At 41.4% G+C, this 24,311-nt stretch overlaps 1 protein-coding gene across 1 annotated transcript; it reads right to left on the bottom strand.

Annotated features, from left to right (window-relative positions):
• Nucleotides 1–284: 284 nt before the first annotated feature.
• On the bottom strand, nt 285–2,443 carry LOC123161144 (uncharacterized). Its single transcript, XM_044578992.1, has 3 exons — nt 1,706–2,443; nt 1,208–1,505; nt 285–633 (listed from the first exon to the last, which is right to left on the bottom strand). Exons 1-3 carry the CDS (start codon nt 2,240–2,242, stop codon nt 593–595), a joined length of 876 nt encoding a protein of 291 aa, XP_044434927.1. The 5' UTR covers nt 2,243–2,443; the 3' UTR covers nt 285–592.
• Between the last annotated feature and the right edge of the window lie 21,868 nt (nt 2,444–24,311).

Below are 24,311 nucleotides of genomic sequence, written 5' to 3'. Positions count from 1 at the left end.
TGTTGGGCGTCATTTGTGGCTCCTAGCGCCTCCAGATCATTTATGTATTCCTCTGAACCTTGATATCTAATAAAGCTACGCTGTTTATCTCAAAAAAGTTGCAGTAGTCCATTCAGAAGTTGCTAAAAAAAGAAAACTATTCTCAGTTCGCCCCTAAAGTAAAAAAAAAAAAACCATTCTCAGGCTTCGGCCTGCAAAAAATTTGCACATAACCAAGACAGGGAAACCATTCTCAGGTTGAACTCACTCTGAATGTGTAAACACAAATTCATTCTCTGCTATAGTTTGGACTGAAACTTTTAAGTGGCAACACCAGATGATTCATCAAAGAGACACGCAACGCTGCTGGAAACATGCTCTGCTATCTGAAACTGTAAGAGTGCAACCACTACAGACTAATGTCACCGCATCGTTGTTCCAGCAGTTTATATCTGAATTTGAGAACAGCAAATAGGTTTCCTACATTGTCAGGACAACAACAACTTCTGGGTTTTGCCGAAACCCCTATCTCACTGCAAAAAGCTTTGAGACGGCGACACTCTGAACAAGTGAACTGTGAAGCGACGGTCAGGAGTCCTGCTCTGGTCTTTCTCTACACTGCATCGACGTCCGCGTACCGCACCCCCGCGTGGACTGAAATAGAATTTACAAGGAACGGTGAGGAGGTAAGGTCATCATATTGCTAAAACAGAGTCAATAACAAGATCAAGAAGACAGTTGATGTACAAAACCTGAAAACAATGTAGAAACTGATATGACTACATATAGAAAGCAGTATTTTCTATGTGAAGCTCAACTGATATGACTGAACTGATTTGGTTTTTCAAGTTCCAAGAGTGTGAATATGTCACAACCTACCGAGCTTCAGACTACACAGGCAGATTAAGCTTCAGACAACACTGTAATGTGCACGCAGAAACTAATTTCCATGTAATGGTTTTGGGATACAAGCTGAATTTTCGTTCTGAATTACACAAAGGGCTAAATAATATAGAAACCAGTATTTTCTATGTGAAGCTGAACTGATTTGGGCTTTTACTTTCAAGCAATTGCCAAGTCCTAACTGAAGCAGATTAGCAGCACTTTCAGTGAACTATTTTTCAGACTGTAACAAATTCAGTACACTGTTTTTCGATTAAAATAGAACCCAAAAGATCATGGCAATGCAGAACATAATGATCAGTAGGGAGGGACACGGAGGGTTCACCTGGCGTCCCGACCGGGAAGACGACGATGTGGAAGTTCTGGCGGCTGCGGGGCAGGTCGACGACGAGTGGGGTAGGCCGCCCGAAAGTACCCGCTTCGACGCACATGGCGACGTCGGAGACGCCCATGGTGGCCTCCAGGCGGCGGATCAGCTCTTTCCTCAGGTCGAACACGTAGTTCCCCTCGAACACGAAGGCGCCGCGGCCGATGCGGCTCCCGTCGGCGCCCGCCCGCACGTACACGATCACCCGCGACGGCATCGGCAACACGGGGGCGATGACTCTTCGGGTGAAGGGAATCTGCAGTTGTTCGCAAAGAAACATCATGCATGATGCCAGGAGATCAAATCAAACACGAAGCGCAATTTTGCCACGAATTGCTCCAAGGCGAATGGAATTAACACGATTTGCAATCTTTGCGGTCAAATTCCGATGCATTCAAGAACCCAAGTCGCGCAAATTCGACAAGATCAATCAAGAAGCGGGCATGGCGGACTCACCCTGACCCTATTCGGACGTCGAAGGAGAGGCATGGCGGCCCTGAAGGGGATGGGCTCCACCACCCAGTGCATCTTGGTGCTGAAGTTGTCGAAGGCGTCGACGCTGGCGCCGGTGTGGATGTACCTGCCGTTGGCGCGGAGGTAGCGCCAGGCGCCGTTGCGGAGGTGGCGGCCGGCGACGTTGCGGAGCAGGACGTCGTTCCCGGAGTCGGCCCCGGCGGCGACGGCCTCCCACCTGATGGCCACCTCCTCTTGATCATCGTAGTTTCGCTGCTCGACGCGGCGCCCGCGGTGGCCCAGCGGCGCCGGCGCGTTCGTGGCGACGAGGTAGCGGCCGTAGGCGGCGCTGTGGAGAAGCATGTGCTGGGCCAGGGCGTCGGCATTGCCCTGGTCATACAAGTGCACCACCCAAGCCACGTTCATGGAAGCCCGGAGGTGTTGGAGGGAGACGCCATGCCCGTCCTCGTCGGCGTGCAGGTACGTGCCGTGCTCGCGGCTCCGCAGCCGCACGTAGTGGCCGTCCTGGAGATGCTCCATCTTCCCCGGGCGCCGCTGGAGAGCAGAGACGACGGGCGCTGCGCGGTGGAGAGAGGGCGAGAGGGAGAGAGAGGTGGGGAGGATGGGTTCTTGGTTTCTTGGGGCTCCGGCGAGGCGGAGAAGATGAGAAGCGAAAGCTGTTGGTTGTGGCGGTTACGTTCGGGCGCCAAGGCAGAGTATTTCAAGCCGTCGCCGTAGGTGGGCTTGCGGGCCGCGGCCGAAAAAGTATACTATCTTCCTTGGGCCGCGTAAGTTAGATCGGCACGTCTAATGTCCAAAACAAACTGCTATGTTTGTCTAAAAAAAAGAACTACTATGTTTCTCAGCTTATAGTATAAGCTAAAAAAAAGTCTCTACGTCTCAAAAAAAGTTTCTAAAAAAGCTAAAAAAACGCTATGCTTCTAGAAAAAAGGCATGCTTTTATGTGCTCAATAAAAAAAGCTCTCCTTTCATGCTTTACTAAAAACAATTTTCTCATATATATCATGCTTCATAAAAATAATGGCGTTGAGGTCGTGAGGCGCGGACCAACATACTAGGGGGGGGGGGGGGGGGCACGACACGTTCCAGGCCCAGGTCATGCTGGCCCATCTCGTCGGGCTCACAGGGCTTCCCCCTGGTGGCTTCAGTGTTCCTGGTGTCCTTACTGACTTGAAAATTTGTGACATATTTTCCTTTTATTTTTTGGTCCCAAGTTAATATTATTTGCAAATTTCTAGAACATGTACAAAATTGCAGCTGGCAATTGCACTGTGTTAATAGCAAAAACTATGTAATAATGGTATAAATGTAGCATGGACATAGCAAAAATTAGGGATACATTTGAGACATATCCAAGATCTTTTGCTCTACCAACATTGGGAAATGTCAAGGAAGAAATTAAGTGTAGAGTGTAGAAATCATGTCCTCTAAGAATGTTTGTTTGTTTCAATTAAGTGTAATTTTCTTTGTTAATAACAAAAAATGGAACGGATAGTTCTACAAAAAGTTCATTTCATTGTCGAGCATTGTGGAGCTACTTATCTTGTGAGTTCTTACAGTTGCCAGATATCCATGATCCATCCATTGCTAGGTGTTTAACCATATGGAAGCACAGGAACACAATCATCTTTGGTAACCAGATTAGAAACATGGTATGCCTCTTTGTTTTTAAGGAGCATTTCTCCATGATCATATGGATAATCCTAGTCTTAAGGAGGAGATGCAAATATCACTAGATCATTGGTAATTTCATCTCTCTTTTTTTGTAACTCCATGTGCACATTTTCATAGATAAAAGATAAAATGGCATAATAGGGGCATTGCCTATTTTTATGCTAAAAACAATAGAAACTTTCCAAGTATCTCTTGGTTCATAGGTTAACAAATCAAATTAAGGTAGTTCAAGTATCATTGAACTAATCTATTCTTTAAAGTTAAGGGCACGTCGTGGGAGCTCGACTCCACCCCAATTCCACTTCCCCTCTAAATTTGACTCCGCTTCCTAGCTCTAGAATGGAAAAAGATGTTTGGCTAACAAATTTGATGTAGATATAGATTAGGGAGAGGTTGTTGTGAAATATCTAAATTTCTCCTTTAAATGGTTCTATTTTCTTTAGTTGCTTTCCTATTGATCATATTTTATTCTTCTCCGTTTCACACACATTATGAGATGGAGTGTCTAACCTTCTCATGTATTTCATTTGTTGATCACCAGCAATTGATGAACGTACAAGAGTGCACCTAGTCGAGGAGTAAAGTGGCTCAGGTAGGATGATGGCTTGGGGTAGCTTAGTTATATTGGCGTGTAACTTCACATCAACTCCATTGTTGGTTGGGTGTTAGGGGTGTGCATGAGGTGATGTGGAGCTATCAGATGAAGTACCTTAGGTTACATTTGGTATCTCTGTGTTTTTGGAGTTTTAGGAGAATATCATGGTTTTGTAGAAACCACAGGTTTAAATAATTTTATGTGTTTGGCATGAATAAATACAACTATTGCATTATCCATAGCCTTCAATATTGAGGCTTTTTTGCGATATTTGAAAAGGAAGTCTCGCCCTATTTTTCTAACTCGCAAGAAAAATCTTTTGTTTTGAGAAGCTGAAGTATTAATTGCCCATAAATTGGGATACTAAGGTTTTAGATTACTACAATTTTGTGAAAATTGTGTTGGTAAACTAGGCCTTACTCTCTACTATTTTTTTTGAAATGTCGCTGAAGGGAGAGATGCTCCACCTGAATAAATATATTTCAAAAGGAGGTAGCCCTTAGATTTGTCATGGCAAAGGTGAAGAGAGGAACAAACACAGAGCGAGGTTTAGACTACTCACAAACAACGACGGAGCTTAGTGTAGACCAACGGGGGCCATGGCCCCCTTAGATTTTTTTGCATCTATATAAGAACATGCTATATGTTAGGACTAGTTAATGTTTAAACTAGAGATTAGACCCCCTTCTCCATTAATTTAGTTCTCTTTGAGTAATGGCCCCCTCTTGAATCATGCTCAAGCTTCGCACTGCTCACAAAGGCTTTATCCTGCACTTCGTGGATAAAATCAGTAGCGAACCATTTAGCATGAGGGACGGGTAAAGCAATACTGAATAGTAAATTTTGATGGAGCACCAAGCTCTCTCCAAGTTTTCTTCACCTTTGGAGTTATCACTGAAGGAAATATGCCCGAGAGGCAATAATAAAGTTGTTATTATATTTCCCTACTTCATGATAAATGTTTATTATTCATGCTAGAATTGTATTAACCGGAAACTTGATACATGTGTGAATACATAGACAAAACACCGTGTCCCTAGTATGCCTCTACTAGACTAGCTCGTTGATCAAAGATGGTTAAGTTTCCTAGCCATGGACATGAGTTGTCATTTGATAAACGGGATCACATCATTAGTGGAATTATGTGATGGATAAGATCCATCCATTAGCTTAGCATAATGATCGTTCAGTTTTATTGCTATTGCTTTCTTCGTGTCAAATATATATTCCTCCAACTATGAGATTATGCAACTCCCGGACACTGGACGAATGCCTTGTGTGCTATCAAGCATCACAACTAACTGGGTGATTATAAAGATGCTCTACAGGTATCTCCAAAGGTGTTTGTTGGCTTGGCATAGATAGAGATTATGATTTGTCACTTCGAGTACCAGAGAGGTATCTCTGGGCCCTCTCGGTAATGCACATCATTTGAAGCCTTGCAAGCAATGTGACTAATGAGTTAGTTACAGGATGATGCACTGCGGAATGAGTAAAGAGACTTGCCGGTAACGAGATTGGACTAGGTATGAAGATACCGACGATCGAATCTCGGGCAAGTAACATACCGATGACAAAGGGAATAACATATGTTGACATTGCGGTTCGACCGATAAGGATCTTCGTAGAATATGTGGGAACCAACATGAGCATCCAGGTTCCGCTATTGGTTATTGACCAGAGAGATGTCTCGGTCATGTCAACATAGTTCTCGAACCCGTAGGATCCGCACGCTTAACGTTCGATGACGATATGTATTATATGAGTTATGTGTTTTGGTGACCAAAGGTTGTTTGGAGTCCCGGATGAGATCACGGACATGACGAGAGTCTCGAAATGGTCAAGAGGTAAAGATTGATATATTGGAAGGTGGTATTCAGACACCGGAAGGGTTCCCGAGTGTATCGGGTACAAACCGGAGTACCAGAGGGGTTACCGGAACCCCCCGGGGGGCCATATGGGCCATAGGAGGGAGGCTAACCAGCCCACAAGGGGCTGGTGCGCCCCCCACAAGGTAGGAGGCCGAATTGGAGTAGGGAAGGGGCGGTGCCCCTTTTGCTTCTCCTTCTCCCTCTCCCTTCCCCCTTTTCCCCCTTCGGAAGAAGGAAAAAGAGGAGGGCCGAATCCTACTAGGAGTGGAGTCCTAGTAGGACTCCCCCCTCCATGGCGCGCCTCTTGTGGCCGGCCTCCTCTGCTCCTCCATTATATACGGGGGCAGGTGGCACCCCAAAGGCACATCAGTTGTTTCTTAGCCGTGTGCGGTGCCCCCCTCCACCATTTACTCCTCTGGTCATATTGTCGTAGTGCTTAGGCGAAGCCCTGCATGGATCACATCACCATCATCATCACCATGCGATCCTGTTGATGGAACTCATTTACTCCTTCATACCTCTGCTAGATCAAGAGTTCGAGGGATGTCATCGAGCTGAACGTGTGCAGAACTTGGAGGTGCCGTATGTTCGGTGCTTGATCGGTTGGATCGAGAAGACGTTCAACTACATCAACCGCGTTAAGCTAACGCTTCCGCTTTCAGTCTACGAGGGTACGTGGACACACTCTCCCCCTCTCATTGCTATGCATCTCCTAGATAGATCTTGCGTGAGCGTAGGAATTTTTGAATTGCATGTTACGTTTCCCAACAGTGGCATCCGAGCCAGGTCTATGCGTAGATGATATGCATGAGTAGAAAACAAAGAGTTATGGGCGGCGATCATCATACTGCTTACCACAAATGTCTTATTTTGATTCGGCAGTATTGTTGGATGAAGCGGCCCGGACCAACCTTACATGACCACGTTCATGAGACCGGTTCCACCGGCAGACATGCAACTAGTTTTGCATAAATGTGGCTGGCGGGTGTCTGTTTCTCCAACTTTTGTTGAATCAAATTGACTGCGGCCGGTCCTTGTGAAGGTTAAAACAACAAACTCGATAAATCCCCCTTGTGGTTTTTGTGCCATAGGTATGTACGGTTCATGCTAGAAGCCCGTAGTAGCCATGTAAAACTTGCAACAACAAAGTAGAGTATGTCTAACTTGTTTTTGAAGGGCATGTTGTGATGTGATATGGTCAAGACATGATGTGATATACATTGTTGTATGAGATGATCATGTTTCGTAAAAGTTATCGGTAGGAGCCTTATGGTTGTCGCTTTATTGTATGAAATACAAACGCCATGAAATCGCTTTACTTTATCAGTAAGCAGCAGCGATAGTTGTAGAAGCAATAGTTGGCGAGACGATCATGACGCTACGATGGAGATCAAGGTGTCAAGCCGGTGACGATGGAGATCATGACGTTGCTTTGGTGATGGAGATCAAAAGCACAAGATGATGATGGCCATATCATGTCATATTTTGATTGCATGTGATGTTTATTGATGACCCACAAGTGTAGGGGATCTATCGTAGTCCTTTCGATAAGTAAGAGTGTCGAACCCAACGAGGAGCAGAAGGAAATGATAAGCGGTTTTCAGTAAGGTTTTCTCTACAAGCACTAAAATTATAGGTAATAGATATTTTTGTGATAAGATAAATAGTAACGAGTAACAAGTAAATAAAGTAAATAAAGTGCAGCAAGGTGTCCCAATCCTTTATGTAGTAAAGGATAAGCTTGGACAATTTCTAATAATGAGAAAGGAGCTCCCGAGGACACATGGGAATTATTGTCAAGCTAGTTTTCATCATGTTCATATGATTCGCGTTTGGTACTTTGATAATTTGATATGTGGGTGGACCGGTGCTTGGGTACTGCCCTTACTTGGACAAGCATCCCACTTATGATTAACCCCTATTGCAAGCATCAGCAACTACAAAAGAAGTATTAAGGTAAACCTAACCACAACATTAAACATATGGATCCAAATCAGCCCCTAACGAAGCAACTCATAAACTAGGGTTTAAGCTTCTGTCACTCTAGCAACCCATCATCTACTTATTACTTCCCAATGCCTTCCTCTAGGCCCAAATAATGGTGAAGTGTCATGTAGTTGACGTTCACATAACACCACTAGAGGAAAAGACAACATACATCTCATCAAAATATCGAACAATACCAAATTCACATGACTACTAATAGCAAGACTTCACCCATGTCCTCAGGAACAAACGTAACTACTCACAAAGCATATTCATGTTCATAATCAGAGGAGTAATAATATGCATTAAGGATCTGAACATATGATCTTCCACCAAGTAAACCAATTAGCATCAACTACAAGGAGTAATCAACACTACTAGCAACCCACAGGTACCAATTTGTGGTTTTGATACAAGATTGGATACAAGAGATGAACTCGGGTTTTGAGAGGAGATGGTGCTGGTGAAGATGTTGATGGAGATTGACCCCCTCCCGATGAGAGGATCGTTGGTGATGACGTTGGTGATGATTTCCCCCTCCTGGAGGGAAGTGTCCCCGGCAGAACAGCTCCACCGGAGCCCTAGATTGGTTCTGCAAGGTTCCGCCTCGTGGCGGCGGAGTTTCATCCCGTAAGCTTGCCCACGATTTTTTCCAGGATAAAAGCCCTCATATAAGAGAAGATGGACACCGGGGGGCCACCAGGGGGCCCAGGAGACAGGGGGCACGCCCAGTGGGGGGGGGGGACCCTCCTAGACAGGGTGTGGGCCCCCTGGTGTATTTCTTCCGCTCAATAATTCTTATTAATTCCAAAAATAGGTTTCGTGGAGTTTCAGGATTTTTGGAGCAGTGCAGAATAGGTTTCCAATGTTTGCTCCTTTTCCAGCCAGAATTCCAGCTGCCGCCATCCCCCCTCCTCATGGTAAACCTTGCAAAATAAGAGAGAATAGCCATAAGTATTGAGATATAAAGTGTAGTAACAGCCCATAATGCAATAAATATTGATATAAAAGCATGATGCAAAATGGACGTATCAACTCCCCCAAGCTTAGACCTCGCTTGTCCTCAAGCGGAAGCCGAAATCGAAAAATATGTCCACATGTTTAGAGATAGATGTGTCGATAAAAATAAAATACGGACATGAGGGCATCATGTTCATTCTTATAACAACAACATATATAGATTTTATCATATGATTTCTTATGCTCAAGTAACAATCAATTCACAATGTCAAGTATGGTTCAAAAACTTCATTGGGAACTAACAAACTATAATCTCAGTCATTGGAGCAATTGCAATTTATCGTAACATCAGAAAGAGTCAACAATAGAGCTTTTTAGCAAATTCACATACTCAACTATCTTGTAGTCTCCTATAATTGCTAACACTCACGCAATACTCGTGGTTATGGAGTTTTAGCCGGACACTGAGAAAGATAGGGGCTTATTGTGCTGCCTCTCAACATATTCACCTTTAGGTGATGTCAACAATAATAGCCCATGCTAACTTACATCCAATTGGATATATATATCATGATCTTTCAAACACTAGGAGCTTGCCAAAGGATAAAATGAAAAAGGGAAAGGTGAGGATCACCTTGACTCAAGCATAAAGCAAAAACATAAAGTAAAAGATAGACTCTTCGCAGAGGGAAGCAGAGGTTGTCATGTGCTTTTAGGGTTGGACGCATAAAATCTTAATGCAAAAGAACGTCACTTTATATTGCCCCTTGTATGTGGACCTTTATTATGCAGTCCGTCGCTTTTATTACTTACACAACAAGATCGTACAAAGCTTATTTTCTCTGCACTAATAAGTCATACATATTTAGATAGCAATTTTCATTGCCTGCAACATGACAACTTACTTGAGGGATCTTACTCAATCCATAGGCAGGTATGGTGGACTCTCATGGCAAAACTGGGTTTAAGGATATTGGGAAGCACAAGTAGTATCTCTACTTAGTGCAAGGAATTTGACTAGCATGAGGGGGAAAGGCAAGCTCAACATGTTTGGAAGGTCAATGACAATATACTTTAACTGAGATGTGAGAAAACATAAACCATTACGTTGTCTTCCGTGTCCAACGTCAACTCTTTTAGCATGTCATACTTAATGAGTGCTCCCAATCATAAAAGGTGTCCAAGATAATATATTTATATGTGGACCTCTCTTTCCTTATCACTTCCTATTAATTGCAACGATGACCAAAACTACGTTTATCAACTCTCAACAACTTTTATGCCTCATACTTTCTATATGTGAAGTCATCACTAACCATAAGATCAATATGAACTATTTTATTCTTTCTATTTCCTTAAGATCATAGCAACAAAGCAAAGCCGTTGACTCAACACTAATCTTTATTATAGATATCTCACGGACTCGATTACAAAAAGAGACCACAAAGCAAAACTCAAAACTACTTGATATCAAAACTTCAATCTACTAGATCAAGATACTACTAAAAGGATCGAACTAAATAAAACAATAAAGATAGGAGTGTGACGGTGATACGATACCGGGGCACCTCCCCCAAGCTTGGCAGTTGCCAAGGGGAGTGCCCATACCCATGTGATTATGTCCTCAGAGGTGATGAGGTAGGAGTTGTTGCAGATGTGAGTTTGTTCCTCAATTTACGGTTGAGTATAATATTTTGCTCCTTTAGGTCCTCGATCTCCTGCTCAAGGCTTAATACTCTTTTGCATAATTCCTGTTTATTTTCCTGCAAGAGATGAAAAGGGATAAACTCGATCTTTGGCTTCTTTGCTCTATCAGGGAGGCTTGACTTTTTAAACTCCACATGCATATCCCCGGGCTGAGGTAATGGGGCTTCGTCTTCGTCTGAACTCGTCTCCTCCTTTAGTTTAGGCTCATAATCTTCCTCTTCTTTAGAGGTCCAGCCATCACGCTCCAAGTCCCCGTAGACCTTAGGGTCTGCGAGGTAATCAGCCACATAACTTCCCCCTTCCGAATCCTGAGATGACATATTGCTCTAAATCTGTAACAGAACAACTCGAAACAAAAACAAAGGATATTTGCGTGATACGGTGGTCAAAACCTTCGGGAGTATATATAATGAATTTTTACCGACCAAAATACGTAATGTGCAAAAAAACGAAGTCCGGGAGGCACACGAGGTGTCCATGAGACAGGGGGCGCGCCCTCCACTCTCGTGGGGGCCTCGTGTCCCTTTCGTACTACTTCTTTCTTCCTAAAATTACTAAATATTCCAAAACTGATAAAAATTGCCATTGGAGTTGTTTTGGAGTCGGTTTACTTACCGTACCACATACCTATTCCTTTTCGGAGTCTGGAACATTCTGGAAAACGTCCCTTATGTATTCTTCCGGGGTTACGGTTTCAATAATATTAGTTTCAACATTGATAGGATTACCTGAAATATAATGTTTAATTCTTTGACCGTTTACGACCCTCGGACTTGTATCTTCGAAGTTGTTGATTTTTATGGCACAAGAACGATAGACCTCCTCGATAACGTAAGGACCTTCCCATTTAGAGAGAAGTTTTCCTGCAAAAAATCTTAAACGAGAGTTGAATAATAACACATAATCTCCTACGTTAAACTCACGCTTTTGTATCCTTTTGTCATGCCAGGATTTAACTTTTTCTTTGAATAGCTTGGCATTCTCATAGGCTTGGGTTCTCCATTCATCAAGTGAGCTAATATCAAGCAACCTCTTCTCACCGGCAAGTTTGAAGTCATAATTGAGCTCTTTAATAGCCCAATATGCTTTATGTTCAAGTTCAAGAGGTAAATGACACGCTTTTCCATAAACCATCTTATATGGAGACATACCCATAGGATTTTTGTATGCAGTTCTATAGGCCCATAATGCATCATCAAGTTTTTTGGACCAATTCTTTCTAGATCTATTCACAATCTTTTGCAAAATTAATTTGAGCTCTCTATTGCTCAACTCTACTTGACCACTAGACTTTGGATGATAAGGATATGCGATTCTATGATTAACATCATACTTAGCAAGCATCTTACGGAAAGCACCATGAATAAAATGTGAACCACCATCAGACATAAGATATCTAGGGACTCCAAACCTCAGAGAAATAACTTCTTTAATCATTTTAATAGAAGTGTTATGATCATCACTACTAGTTGGAATAGCTACTACCCACTTAGTAACGTAATCAACAACAACTAAAATATGTGTGTAACCATTAGAGGCAGGAAAAGGTCCCATATAATCAAAGCCCCAAACATCAAACGGTTCAATAACAATAGAGTAATTCATAGGCATTTCTTGACGTCTACTAATGTTACCTACTCTTTGACATTAATCACAAGATAAGACAAACTTACGAGCATCTTTGAAGAGAGTAGGCCAATAAAAACCAGATTGTAGTACCTTGTGTGCAGTTCTATCTCCAGCGTGCTGTCCTCCATAGGATTCAGAGTGACACTTGCATAGGATCTGTTCCTGTTCGTGCTCAGGCACACAACATCTAATAACACCATCTACTCCTTTATAAAGGTGTGGATCATCCCAAAAGTAATGTCTTAAATCATAAAAGAACTTTTTCTTTTGCTTGTATGTGAAACTAGGCGGTATAAATTTAGCAACAATGTAATTAGCGTAATCAGCATACCAAGGAGCAGTATGAGAAGCATTAATGACCACTAATTGTTCATCAGGAAAGCTATCATCAATAGGTAGTGGGTCATCAAGAACATTCTCTAACCTAGACAAGTTGTCTGCAACGGTGTTCTCAGCTTCCTTTCTATCAATAATATGTAAATCAAATTCTTGGAGCAGGAGAACCCATCTAATGAGCTTAGGTTTAGCACCTTTCTTTTCCATAAGATATTTAATAGCAGCATAATCAGTGTGAATAGTAACTTTGGAATCAACAATATAAGGTCTAAACTTATCACATGCAAACACAACTGCTAAGAACTCTTTTTCAGTAGTAGCATAAATTCTCTAGGCAGTATCAAGAGTCTTACTAGCATACTGGATAACATTCAATTTCTTATCACCTCTTTGCCCTAGAACAACACCTACAGCATAATCACTAGCATCACACATAATTTCAAAAGGTAAATTCCAATCAGGTGGCTGAACAATAGGTGCAGTGATCAAAGCTTTCTTAAGTATTTCGAATGCTTCTACACAATCATCATCAAAGACAAAAGGAATATCTTTTTGCAATAAATTAGTCAGAGGCCTAGAGATTTTAGAGAAGTCCTTAATGAACCTCCTATAAAAACCGGCATGACCAAGAAAACTTCTTATACCTTTTATGTCCTTGGGACATGGCATCTTTTCAATATCATCAACCTTGTCTTTATCAACTTCAATACCTCTCTCGGAGATCTTATGCCCCAAGACAATGCCTTCGTTAACCATAAAATGACACTTTTCCCAATTCAGGACGAGACTAGTGTCTTCGCATCTCTCCAAAACTCGATCAAGGTTGCTCAAACAATTATCAAAAGAGGATACATAAACGGAGAAGTCATCCATGAATACCTCGCAAATCTTTTCACAAAAATTAGAGAATATAGCCATGATGCATCTTTGAAAGGTAGTAGGTGCATTACATAAACCAAAAGGCATACGTCTATAAGTAAAAGTACCGAAAGGGCAAGTAAAATTAGTTTTTGATTGATCCCCCACTGACACAGGTATTTGAGAGAAACCAGAATAACCATCTAGAAAGCAAAAATGTGTGTGTTTGGATAGCATTTCTAGCATTTGATCAATAAAAGGTAAAGGGCAATGATCTTTCTTAGTAGCCTTATTTAATTTACGGAAATCAATTACCATCCTATAACCTGTAATAATTCTTTGCAGGATCAATTCATCTTTATCATTAGGAACAACGGTAATACCTCCCTTTTTAGGAACACAATGCACAGGGCTTACCCAATCACTATCAGCAACGGGATAAATTATACCTGCCTCAAGGAGCTTTAGTATCTCCTTTCTTACCACTTCTTTCATCTTGGGATTCAGTCATCGTTGAGGATCTCTAACTGGTTTGGCATCGTCCTCCAAATCAATTTTGTGTTGGCATAACGTGGGACTAACGCCTTTAAGGTCATCCAGAGTATATCCAATAGTAGCTCGGTGCTTCTTCAGAGTTTTCAATAATCTTTCTTCTTCTTGCTCTGAAAGGTTAGCACTAATAATAACATGATATATTTTCTTTTCATCAAGATAAGCATACTTAAGATTATCAGGTAAAAGTTTGAGTTCAAACATGGTATCACCCTTGGGTGGAGGGGGATCCCCAAGAATTTCAATCGGAAGATTATGTTTCAGCACAGGTTCCTGTTTAAGGAACACTTCATCTATTTCCCTTCTTTCCTTCATAAACATATCATTTTCATGGTCAGCAAGTATTGTTCTAACGGATCAGTAAGAGGCATAGCAATGGAAGCAAGACCAATAATTTCATCCTTACTAGGTGGTTCCCTATCACGAGGTTGTCTACGAAACTTAGCAAAATTAAACTCATGAGACATACCGTCTAAGCCAATTGTGACAGTATCCTTTTCACAATCAATTTTAGCATTAATAGTATTTAAGAAGGGTCTACCAAAAATAATGGGACAAAAGTCATCTTGTGGGGAACTAAGAACAAGAAAATTAGCAGGGTATTTAACCTTCCCACACAAGACTTCAACATCTCTAACAATCCCAACTGGTGAAATAGTATACCTATTGGCAAGCTTGATAGTAACATCAATACCTTACAACTCAACATGTGCAATATCATGCATAATTTCTTTATATAAATCATAAGGTATCGTACTAGCACTAGCACCCATATCACATAAGCCATGATAACAATGATCTCCTATTTTAACAGAAATAACAGGCATGCCTACGACAGGTCTATGTATCTTAGTATCTGGTCTAGCAATATTAGCAGATTCATCACAGAAATAAATAACATGCCCATCTAAATCATCATCCAAGAGATCTTTAACCATAGCAATACTAGGTTCAACATTGATTTTCTCAGGAGGTGTATAAGTCCTAGTATTACTCTTACAAACAACAGTCGAAGTTCTAGCATGATCCTTTATCCGAACATGAAGAGGAGGTTTCTCAACATAAGTAGTAGGAACAATAGGATCACTATAGGTGATAGTCTTTTCTTCAACTATAATAGGTGCAACTACTTTCACTTCAACAGGAGGATTATATTTAAACCACTTCTCTTTAGGGAGATCAACATGAGTAGCAAAAGATTCACAGAAAGAAGCTACTATCTCAGAGTCAAGTCCATACTTAGCGCTAAATCCACGAAAAGCATCGGTATCCATAAAAGATTTAACACAATCGAACTTAGGTGTCATACCTGACTCCTTACCATCGTCGGAACCCCAATCTTCAGAGTTGCGTTTAACTCTTTCCAATAAATTCCATTTGAAATCAATAGTCTTCAGCATATAAGAACTAGCCTAGGAAGTATCGAGCAGGTTGCGATCATTAAGAGAAAGCCGAGCATAAATTTTTTGAATAATCATTTCCCGAGAGAGCTCATGATTGGGGCATGAATATAACATTGACTTAAGCCTCCCCCAAGCTTGAGCGATGCTTTCTCCTTCGCGAGGCCAGAAAATATATATGTAATTACGATCACGATGAACAAGATGCATATGATAGAACTTCTGGTGAAATTCCAACTTCAGTAGCTTATAATTCCAAGATCTCGTATCATCACATAGCCTATACCATGTCAATGCATCTCCCTTCAAAGATAAAGGGAAGACCTTCCTTTTGACAATATCATCGGGAATACCTGCAAGCTTAAATAATCCACAAACTTCATCCACAAAGATAAGGTGTAAATCGGGATGCAATGTTCCATCTCCTGCAAATGGATTAGCTAGCAGTTTCTCTATCATACCCGAAGGAATCTCAAAGTAAATATTTTCATAAAGTTTAGTAGGTTGAGGAGCAACTCTTTGCTCTTCTGGTCGGGGTGAAGATACCCCGAACAAGCCCCTCAAAGGATTAGTTTCCATAGTGAAAAACAAGCTTTTAAATAGCGGATAGCGGACTCGTTGCAGATTAAGGTCTGTGTAGCGGAATGCAGATAGCGGGCGATATTGCGGGCGCTATGTCCACATAGCCAATTTAAAAAAACACTCATAAATTTGAGGTTGTTGTGTATATTTCTAGGCCATTGATAAAAAATATGACAATTAATTTGAGACATCATAATTTATATAAGAATATAAACTATAATTGAGCAATATTTGGTCATGCAACCATGCAAGCAAGACACATTTACAAAATAAATTACACAACAGAACAACAAGGACTTATATAGTGGGCAATATTGCGGATAGCAGACGATATAGCGGTCTAACAAGTGATATTGCGCCCGCATAATGACAACACGCTATTTTCTAACGCAACCTTAAACTAATAGCGGCAGGGTGACGCTACCACTATTGCGGCCGCAATAGCGGAGGTAGCGGGCGCTATTTGAAAGCTACACTCCCCAAAAGCGCTACACTCCTTTATGTAACAAAAAAATTCAGCACACAATATAAATGTTTCCTTACCAAGTTCCACTCACCAAAAGCGCTACACTCCCCGGCAACGGTGCCAGAAAAGAGTCTTGATGACCCACAAGTGTAGGGGATCTATCATAGTCCTTTCGATAAGTAAGAGTGTCGAACCCAACGAGGAGCAGAAGGAAATGATAAGCGGTTTTCAGTAAGGTTTTCTCTGCAAGCACTGAAATTATAGGTAATAGATAGTTTTGTGATAAGATAAATAGTAACACGTAACAAGTAAATAAAGTAAATAAAGTGCAGCAAGGTGGTCCAATCCTTTATGTAGCAAAGGATAAGCCTGGACAATTTCTAATAATGAGAAAGGAGCTCCCGAGGACACATGGGAATTATCGTCAAGCTAGTTTTCATCACATTCATATGATTCGTGTTCAGTACTTTGATAATTTGATATGTGGGTGGACCGGTGCTTGGGTACTGACTTACTTGGACAAGCATCCCACTTATGATTAACCCCTATTGCAAGCATCCGCAACTACAAAAGAAGTATTAAGGTAAACCTAACCACAACATTAAACGTATGGATCCAAATCAGCCCCTAACGAAGCAACTCATAAACTTAGGTTTAAGCTTCTGTCACTCTAGCAAACCATCATCTACTTATTACTTCCCAATGCCTTCCTCTAGGCCCAAATAATGGTGAAGTGTCATGTAGTTGACGTTCACATAACACCACTAGAGGAAAAGACAACATACATCTCATCAAAATATCGAACGAATACCAAATTCACATGACTACTAATAGCAAGACTTCACCCATGTCCTCAGGAAAAAACGTAACTACTCACAAAGCATATTCATGTTCATAATCAGAGGAGTAATAATATGCATTAAGAATCTGAACATATGATCTTCCACCAAGTAAACCAATTAGCATCAACTACAAGGAGTAATCAACACTACTAGCAACCCATAGGTACCAATTTGTGGTTTTGGTACAAGATTGGATACAAGAGATGAACTCGGGTTTTGAGAGGAGATGGTGCTGGTGAAGATGTTGGTGGAGATTGACCCCCTCCCGATGAGAGGATCTTTAGTGATGACGTTGGTGATGATTTCCCCCTCCCGGAGGGAAGTGTCCCCGGTAGAACAGCTCCGTCGGAGCCCTAGATTGGTTCCGCCAAGGTTCTGCCTCGTGGCGGCGGAGTTTCGTCCCGTAAGCTTGCCCATGATTTTTTTTAGGATAAAAGCCCTCATATAGCAGAAGATGGACACCGGGGGGGGGGGGGCACCAGGGGGCCCAGGAGACAGGGGGCGCACCTAGTAGGGGGGGCGCGCCCCCACCCTCTTGGACAGGGTGTGGGCCCCCTGGTGTATTTCTTCCTATCAATAATTCTTATTAATTCCGAAAATAGGTTTCGTGGAGTTTCAGGATTTTTTGAGTAGTGCAAAATAGGTTTCCAATGTTTGCTCCTTTTCCAGCCAGAATTCCAGCTGCCGGCATCCCCCCTCTTCGTGGTAAAGCTTGTAAAATAAGAGAGAATAGCCATAAGTATTGAGATATAACGTGTAATAACAGCCCATAATGCAATACATATTGATATAAAAGCATGATGCAAAATGGACGTATCATTTATCTTTATGCATCTTATTTTGCTTAGTATGCGGTAGCATTATAAGATGATCCCTTACTAAAATTTCAAGGTATAAGTGTTCTCCTTGAGTATGCATCGTTGCGAAAGTTCTTCGTGCCGAGACACCACGTGATGATCAGGTGTGATAAGCTCTACGTTCAAATACAACGGGTGTAAGCTAGTTTTACACATGCAGAATACTCAGGTTAAACTTGACGAGCCTAGCATATACAGATATGGCCTCGGAACACTAGAGATCGAAAGGTCGAACGTGAATCATATAGTGGATATGATCAACATAGTGATGTTCACCATTGATGACTACTCCATCTCACGTGATGATCGGACATGGTTTAGTTGATTTGGATCACGTATCATTTAGATGACTCAAGGGCTGTCTATCTAAGTGGGAGTTCTTAAGTAATATGATTAATTGAACTTTAATTTATCATGAACTTAGTCCTGATAGTATTTGCAAATTATGTTGTAGATCAATAGCTCGCGTTATAGCTCCCTTATATTTTTATGTTCCTAGAGAAAACTAAGTTTAAACATGATGGAACCAATGATGCACACTGGGTCCGTGATCTGAGGTTTATCCTCATTGCTGCACAAAAGAATTATGTCCTTGATGCACCGCTAGGTGACAGACCTATTACAGGAGCAGATGCAGATGTTATGAACGTTTGACTAGCTCAATATGATGACTACTTGATAGTTTAGTGCACCATGCTTTACGGCTTAGAACCGGGACTTCAAAAATGTTTTGAATGCCACGGAACATATGAGATATTCCGAGAGCTGAAATTGGTATTTTAGACTCATGCCCGTGTCAAGTACTTTGCCTAAAAGATGGAGGAGAATAGCTCAGCTAGTGAGCATGTGCTCAAAATGTCTGGGTACTACAATCGCTTGAATCAAGTGGGAGTTAATCTTCCAAATAAGATTGTGATTGACAGAGTTGTCTAGTCACCATCACCAAGTTAGTGGAACTTCGTGATGAACTATAATATGTAAGGGATGACAAAAGCGATTCCTGAGCTCTTCGTGATGCTGAAATCGACGAAGGTAGAAATCAAGAAAAAGCATCAAGTGTTGATGATTAAAGAAGACCACTAGTTTCAAGAAAAGAGCAAAGGGAAAGAAAGGGAACTTCAAGAAGAATGGCAAGCAAGTTGTCACTCCTGTGAAGAAGCCGAAAGCTGGACCTAAGCCTGAAACTGGGTGCTTCTACTGCAAAGGAAATGGTCACTAGAAGGGGAACTACCCCAAATATTTGGCGGATAAGAAGGATGGCAAAGTGAACGAAGGTATATTTGATATACATGTTATTGATGTGTACCTTACTAGTGCTCATAGTAGCCCGTGGGTATTTGATACCTGTTCGGTTGCTAAGATTGGTAACTCGAAACAGGAGTTGCAGAATAAATAGAGACTAGTTGAGGGTGAAGTGACGATGTGTGTTGGAAGTGGTTCCAAAATTGATATGATCATCATCGCACACTCCCTATACTTTCAGGATTGGTGTTGAACCTAGATAAATGTTATTTGTGTTTGCGTTGAGCATGAATATGATTAGATCATGTTTATTGCAACACGGTTATTCATTTTAGACAGAGAATAATTGTTATTCTATTTACATGAATAAAACCTTCTATGGTCATACATCCAATATTAATGGTTTATTGAATCTCGATCGTAGTGATACACATATTCATAATATTGATGCCAAAAGATGCAAAGTTGACAGTGATAGTGCAACTTATTTGTGGCACTGCCATTTGGGTCATATCGGTGTAAAGCGCATGAAGAAACTCCATAAAGATGGACTTTTGGAATCACTTGATTATGAATCATTTGATACTTGCAAACTGTGCCTTATGGGCAAGATGACTAAACCTCCGTTCCCCAGAACAATGGAATGATCTAATGACTTATTGAAAATAAACCGATGTATGCGGTCCGATGAGTGTTGAGGCTCGTGGCGTGTATCGTTATTTTCTGACCTTCACAGATGATTTGAGCAGATATGGTTATACCTACTTAATGAAATACAAGTCTGAAACATTTGAAAAGTTCAAAGAATTTCAGAGTGAATTGGACAATCATTGTAACAAGAAAATGAAGTTTCTACGATCTGATCGTGGAGGTGAATATTTGAGTTATCAGTTTGGCCTTCATTTAAAACAATGTGGAATAGTTTCACAGTTCATGCCACCTGGAACACCATAGCGTAATGGTGTGTCCGAATGTCGTAACCGCACTTTATTAGATATGGTGCAATCTATGATGTCTCTTATCGATTTACCACTATTGTTTTGGGGTTATGCATTAGAGACAGCTGCATTCACGTTAAACAGGGCACCGTCAAAAGCCGTTGAGACGACACCGTATGAATTGTGGTTTGGCAACAAACCTAAGCTGTTGTTTCTTAAAGTTTGGTGTTGCCATGCTTATGTGAAAAGCTTCAGCCTGATAAGCTCGAACCCAAATCAGAGAAGTGCATCTTCATAGGATACCCAAAAAGAAACTGTTGGGTACGCCTTCTATCATAGATCCGATGGCAAGATCTTTGTTGCTAAGAATAGATCCTTTCTAGAGAAGGAGTTTTTCTCGAAAGAAGTGAGTAGGAGGAAAGTAGAACTTGATGAGGTAGTTGTACCTTCTCTCAGTTTGAAAAGTAGCTCACCCGAGAAATCCGTTCCCGTGATGAGGTAGCTAATGATAATGATCATGAAACTTCAGATCAAGTTGCTACAGAACCTCGTAGGTCAAACAAAGCACGATTCGTACCAGAGTGGTACGGTAATCCTGTTCTGGAAGTCATGTTAATTGACCATGACGAACCTACGAACTATGAAGAAGCTATGATGAGCCCATATTCTAATAAATGGCTTGAGGCCATGAAATCTGAGATAGGATCCATGTTTGAGAACAAAGTGTGGACTTTGGTGGATCTGCCCGATGATCGTCTACCCATAGAGAATAAATGGATCTTCAAGAAGAAGACTGACGCTGATGATAATGTTACTGTCTATAAAGCTCGACTTGTTGCAAAAGGTTTTTTACAAATTCAAGGAGTTGACTACGATGATACTTTCTCACCCATAGCGATGCTTAAGTCTGTCCGAATCATGTTAGCAGTTGCCACATTTTATGATTATGAAATCTGGCAAATGGATGTCAAAACTGCATTGGATTTCTTAAAGAAGAGTTGTATATGATGCAACCAGAAGGCTTTGTTGATCCTAAAGGTGATAAAAAGGTGTGCAAGCTCCAGTGATGCATGTATGGACTGGTGCAAGCATCTCGGACTTGGAATATACACTTTGATGAGTTGATCAAAGCATATAGTTTTATACAGACTTGCGGTGAAGCCTGTATTTACAAGAAAGTGAGTGGGAGCACTATAACCTTTCTGATAAGTATATGTGAATGACATATTGTTGATCGGAAATTATGTAGAATTTTCTGGAAAGCATAAAGGAGAGTTTAAAAGGAGTTTTTCAAAGAAAGACCTCGGTGAAGCTGCTTACATATTGGGCATCAAGATCTATAGAGATAGATCAAGACGCTTGATAAGATTTTTCAGTGAGTACATACCTTGACAAGATTTTGAAAGAGTTCAAAATGGATCAGTCAAAGAAGGAGTTCTTGCCTATATTACAAGGTGTAAAGTTGAGCAAGACTCAAAGCCCGACTGCGGCAGAAGATAAAAAGAGAATGAAAGTCATTCCCTATACCTCAGTCATAGGTTCTACAAAGTATGCCATGCTATGTACCAGATCAGTTGTGTGCTTTGCTATGAGTTTGGCAAGAGGGTACGATAGTGATCCAGGAGTGGATCACTAGATAGCGGTCAAAGTTATCCTTAGTTACCTAAGAGGACTAAGGAAATATTTCTCGGTTATGGAGGTGATAAAGAGTTCGTGATACATCTTCATCGTATCTATAGTTTTTGATTGTTCCATGCCAATACTATTCAACTTTCATATACTTTTGGCAACTTTTTATACTATTTTTGGGACTAACATATTGATCCAGTGCCCAGTGCCAGTTCCTGTTTGTTGCATGTTTTATGTTTCGCAGAAATCCCATATCAAAAGGAGTCCAAACGGGATAAAAACAGACGGAGAATATTTTTGGAATATTTATGATTTTCTGGAAGAAAAATCAACGCGAGACGGTGCCCGAGGGGGCCATGATGCAGGAGGGCGCCCCTGACCCTCGTGGGAACCCTGTAAGGCGGTTGATGCTCTTCTTTTGCTGAAAGAAAGCTAATTTTTGGAGAAAAATCTAGGCGAAGGTTTCAATCCAATCGGAGTTACGGATCTCCGGATATATAAGAAACGATGAAATGGCAGAATCCGGGAGCGCAAAAACAGAGAGAGACAGAGAGACAGATCCAATCTCGGAGGGGCTCTCGCCCCTCCCATGCGATGGGAGCCAAGGACCAGAGGGGAAACCCTTCTCCCATCTAGGGAGAAGGTCAAGGAAGAATAAGAAGAAGGGGGGCTCTCTTCCCCTTGCTTCTGGTGGCGCCGGAACGCCGCCGGGGGCCATCATCATCACCGCGATCTACACCAAGACCGCTGTCATCTTTACCAACATCTCCATCACTTTCCCCCATCTATATTCAGCGGTCCACTCTCCCGCAACCCGCTGTACCCTCTACTTGAACATGGTGCTTTATGCTTCATATTATTATCCAATGATGTGTTGCCATCCTATGATGTCTGAGTAGATTTTCGTTGTCCTACCGGTGATTGATGAATTGCTATGATTGGTTTAATTTGCTTGTGGTTATGTTGCTGTCCTATTATGCCCTCCGTGTCGCGCAAGCGTGAGGGATTCCGGCTGTAGGGTGTTGCAATATGTTCATGATTCGCTTATAGTGGGTTGCTTGAGTGACAGAAGCATAAACCCGAGTAAGGGGGTTGTGGCGTATGGGATAAAGGGGACTTGATGCTTTAATGCTATGGTTGGGTTTTACCTTAATGATCTTTAGTAGTGCATATGATCCAAGAAGAGAAAGTATGTTAGTTTATGCCTCTCCCACATAAAACTTGCTATCGGTCTAGTAAAGTAGTCAATTGCTTAGGGACAATTCCACAACTCCTACCACCACTTTTACACACTTGCTATATTTACTTTATTGTTCTTTATCTAATCAGCCCCTACTTTTTATTTACGTTCTCTTTATATTCTTGCAAACCTATCTAACAACACCTACAACGTCCTTCTAGTTTCATACTTGTTCTAGGTAAAGCGAATGTCAAGCGTGCGTAGAGTTGTATCGGTGGTCGTTAGAACTTTAGGGAATATTTGTTCTACCTTTAGCTCCTCGTTGGGTTCGACACTCTTACTTATCGAAAGAGGCTGCAATTGATCCCCTATACTTGTGGGTTATTAGTTCGACATAAAGAATTACGTCGATGCAAGCTTTTACACCGATCCGAATGACTCTGAGTCTCAATCTGGATACATATTTAAAATGGGAGCAATTAGCTAGAGTAGCTCCATGCAGAGCATTGTAGACATAGAAAATTTGCAAAATACATACGGCTCTGAATGTAGCAGACCCATTGATAAAACTTCTCTCACGAGAAAAACATGATCACACCTTAGTACTCTTTGGGTGTTAATCACATAGTGATGTGAACTAGATTATTGACTCTAGTAAACCCTTTGTGTGTTGGTCACATGGTTATGTGAACTATGGGTGTTAATCACATACAGATGTGAACTATTGGTGTTAAATCACATGGCGATGTGAACTAGATTATTGACTCTAGTGGAAGTGGGAGACTGAAGGAAATATGCCCTAGAGGCAATAATAAAGTTGTTATTTTATATTTCGTTACTTCATGATAAATGTTTATTATTCATGCTAGAATTGTATTAACCAGAAACTTTATACATGTGTGAATACATAGACAAAACACCGTGTCCCTAGTATGCCTCTACTAGACTAGCTTGTTGATCAAGTATGGTTAAGTTTCCTAGCCATCGACATGAGTTGTCATTTGATAAACGGGATCACATCATTAGTGGAATGATGTGATGGACAAGACCCATCCGTTAGCTTAGCATAATGATCGTTCAGTTTTATTGCTACATCTTTCTTCGTGTCAAATACATATTCCTCCGACTATGAGATTATGTAACTCCCGAACACCGGAGGAATGCCTTGTGTGCTATGAAGCGTCACAACGTAACTAAGTGATTATAAAGATGCTCTACAAGAATCTCCGAAGGTGTTTGTTGGGTTGGCATAGATCTAGATTAGGATTTGTCACTCCGAGTATC

The sequence above is a fragment of the Triticum aestivum genome, chromosome 7B (genome assembly GCF_018294505.1).
Source record: "Triticum aestivum cultivar Chinese Spring chromosome 7B, IWGSC CS RefSeq v2.1, whole genome shotgun sequence".
In the NCBI taxonomy this organism is placed as follows: domain Eukaryota; kingdom Viridiplantae; phylum Streptophyta; class Magnoliopsida; order Poales; family Poaceae; genus Triticum; species Triticum aestivum.
Note: the sequence above shows the minus strand (reverse complement) of the source record. Positions and strands in the feature narration are given on the sequence as shown.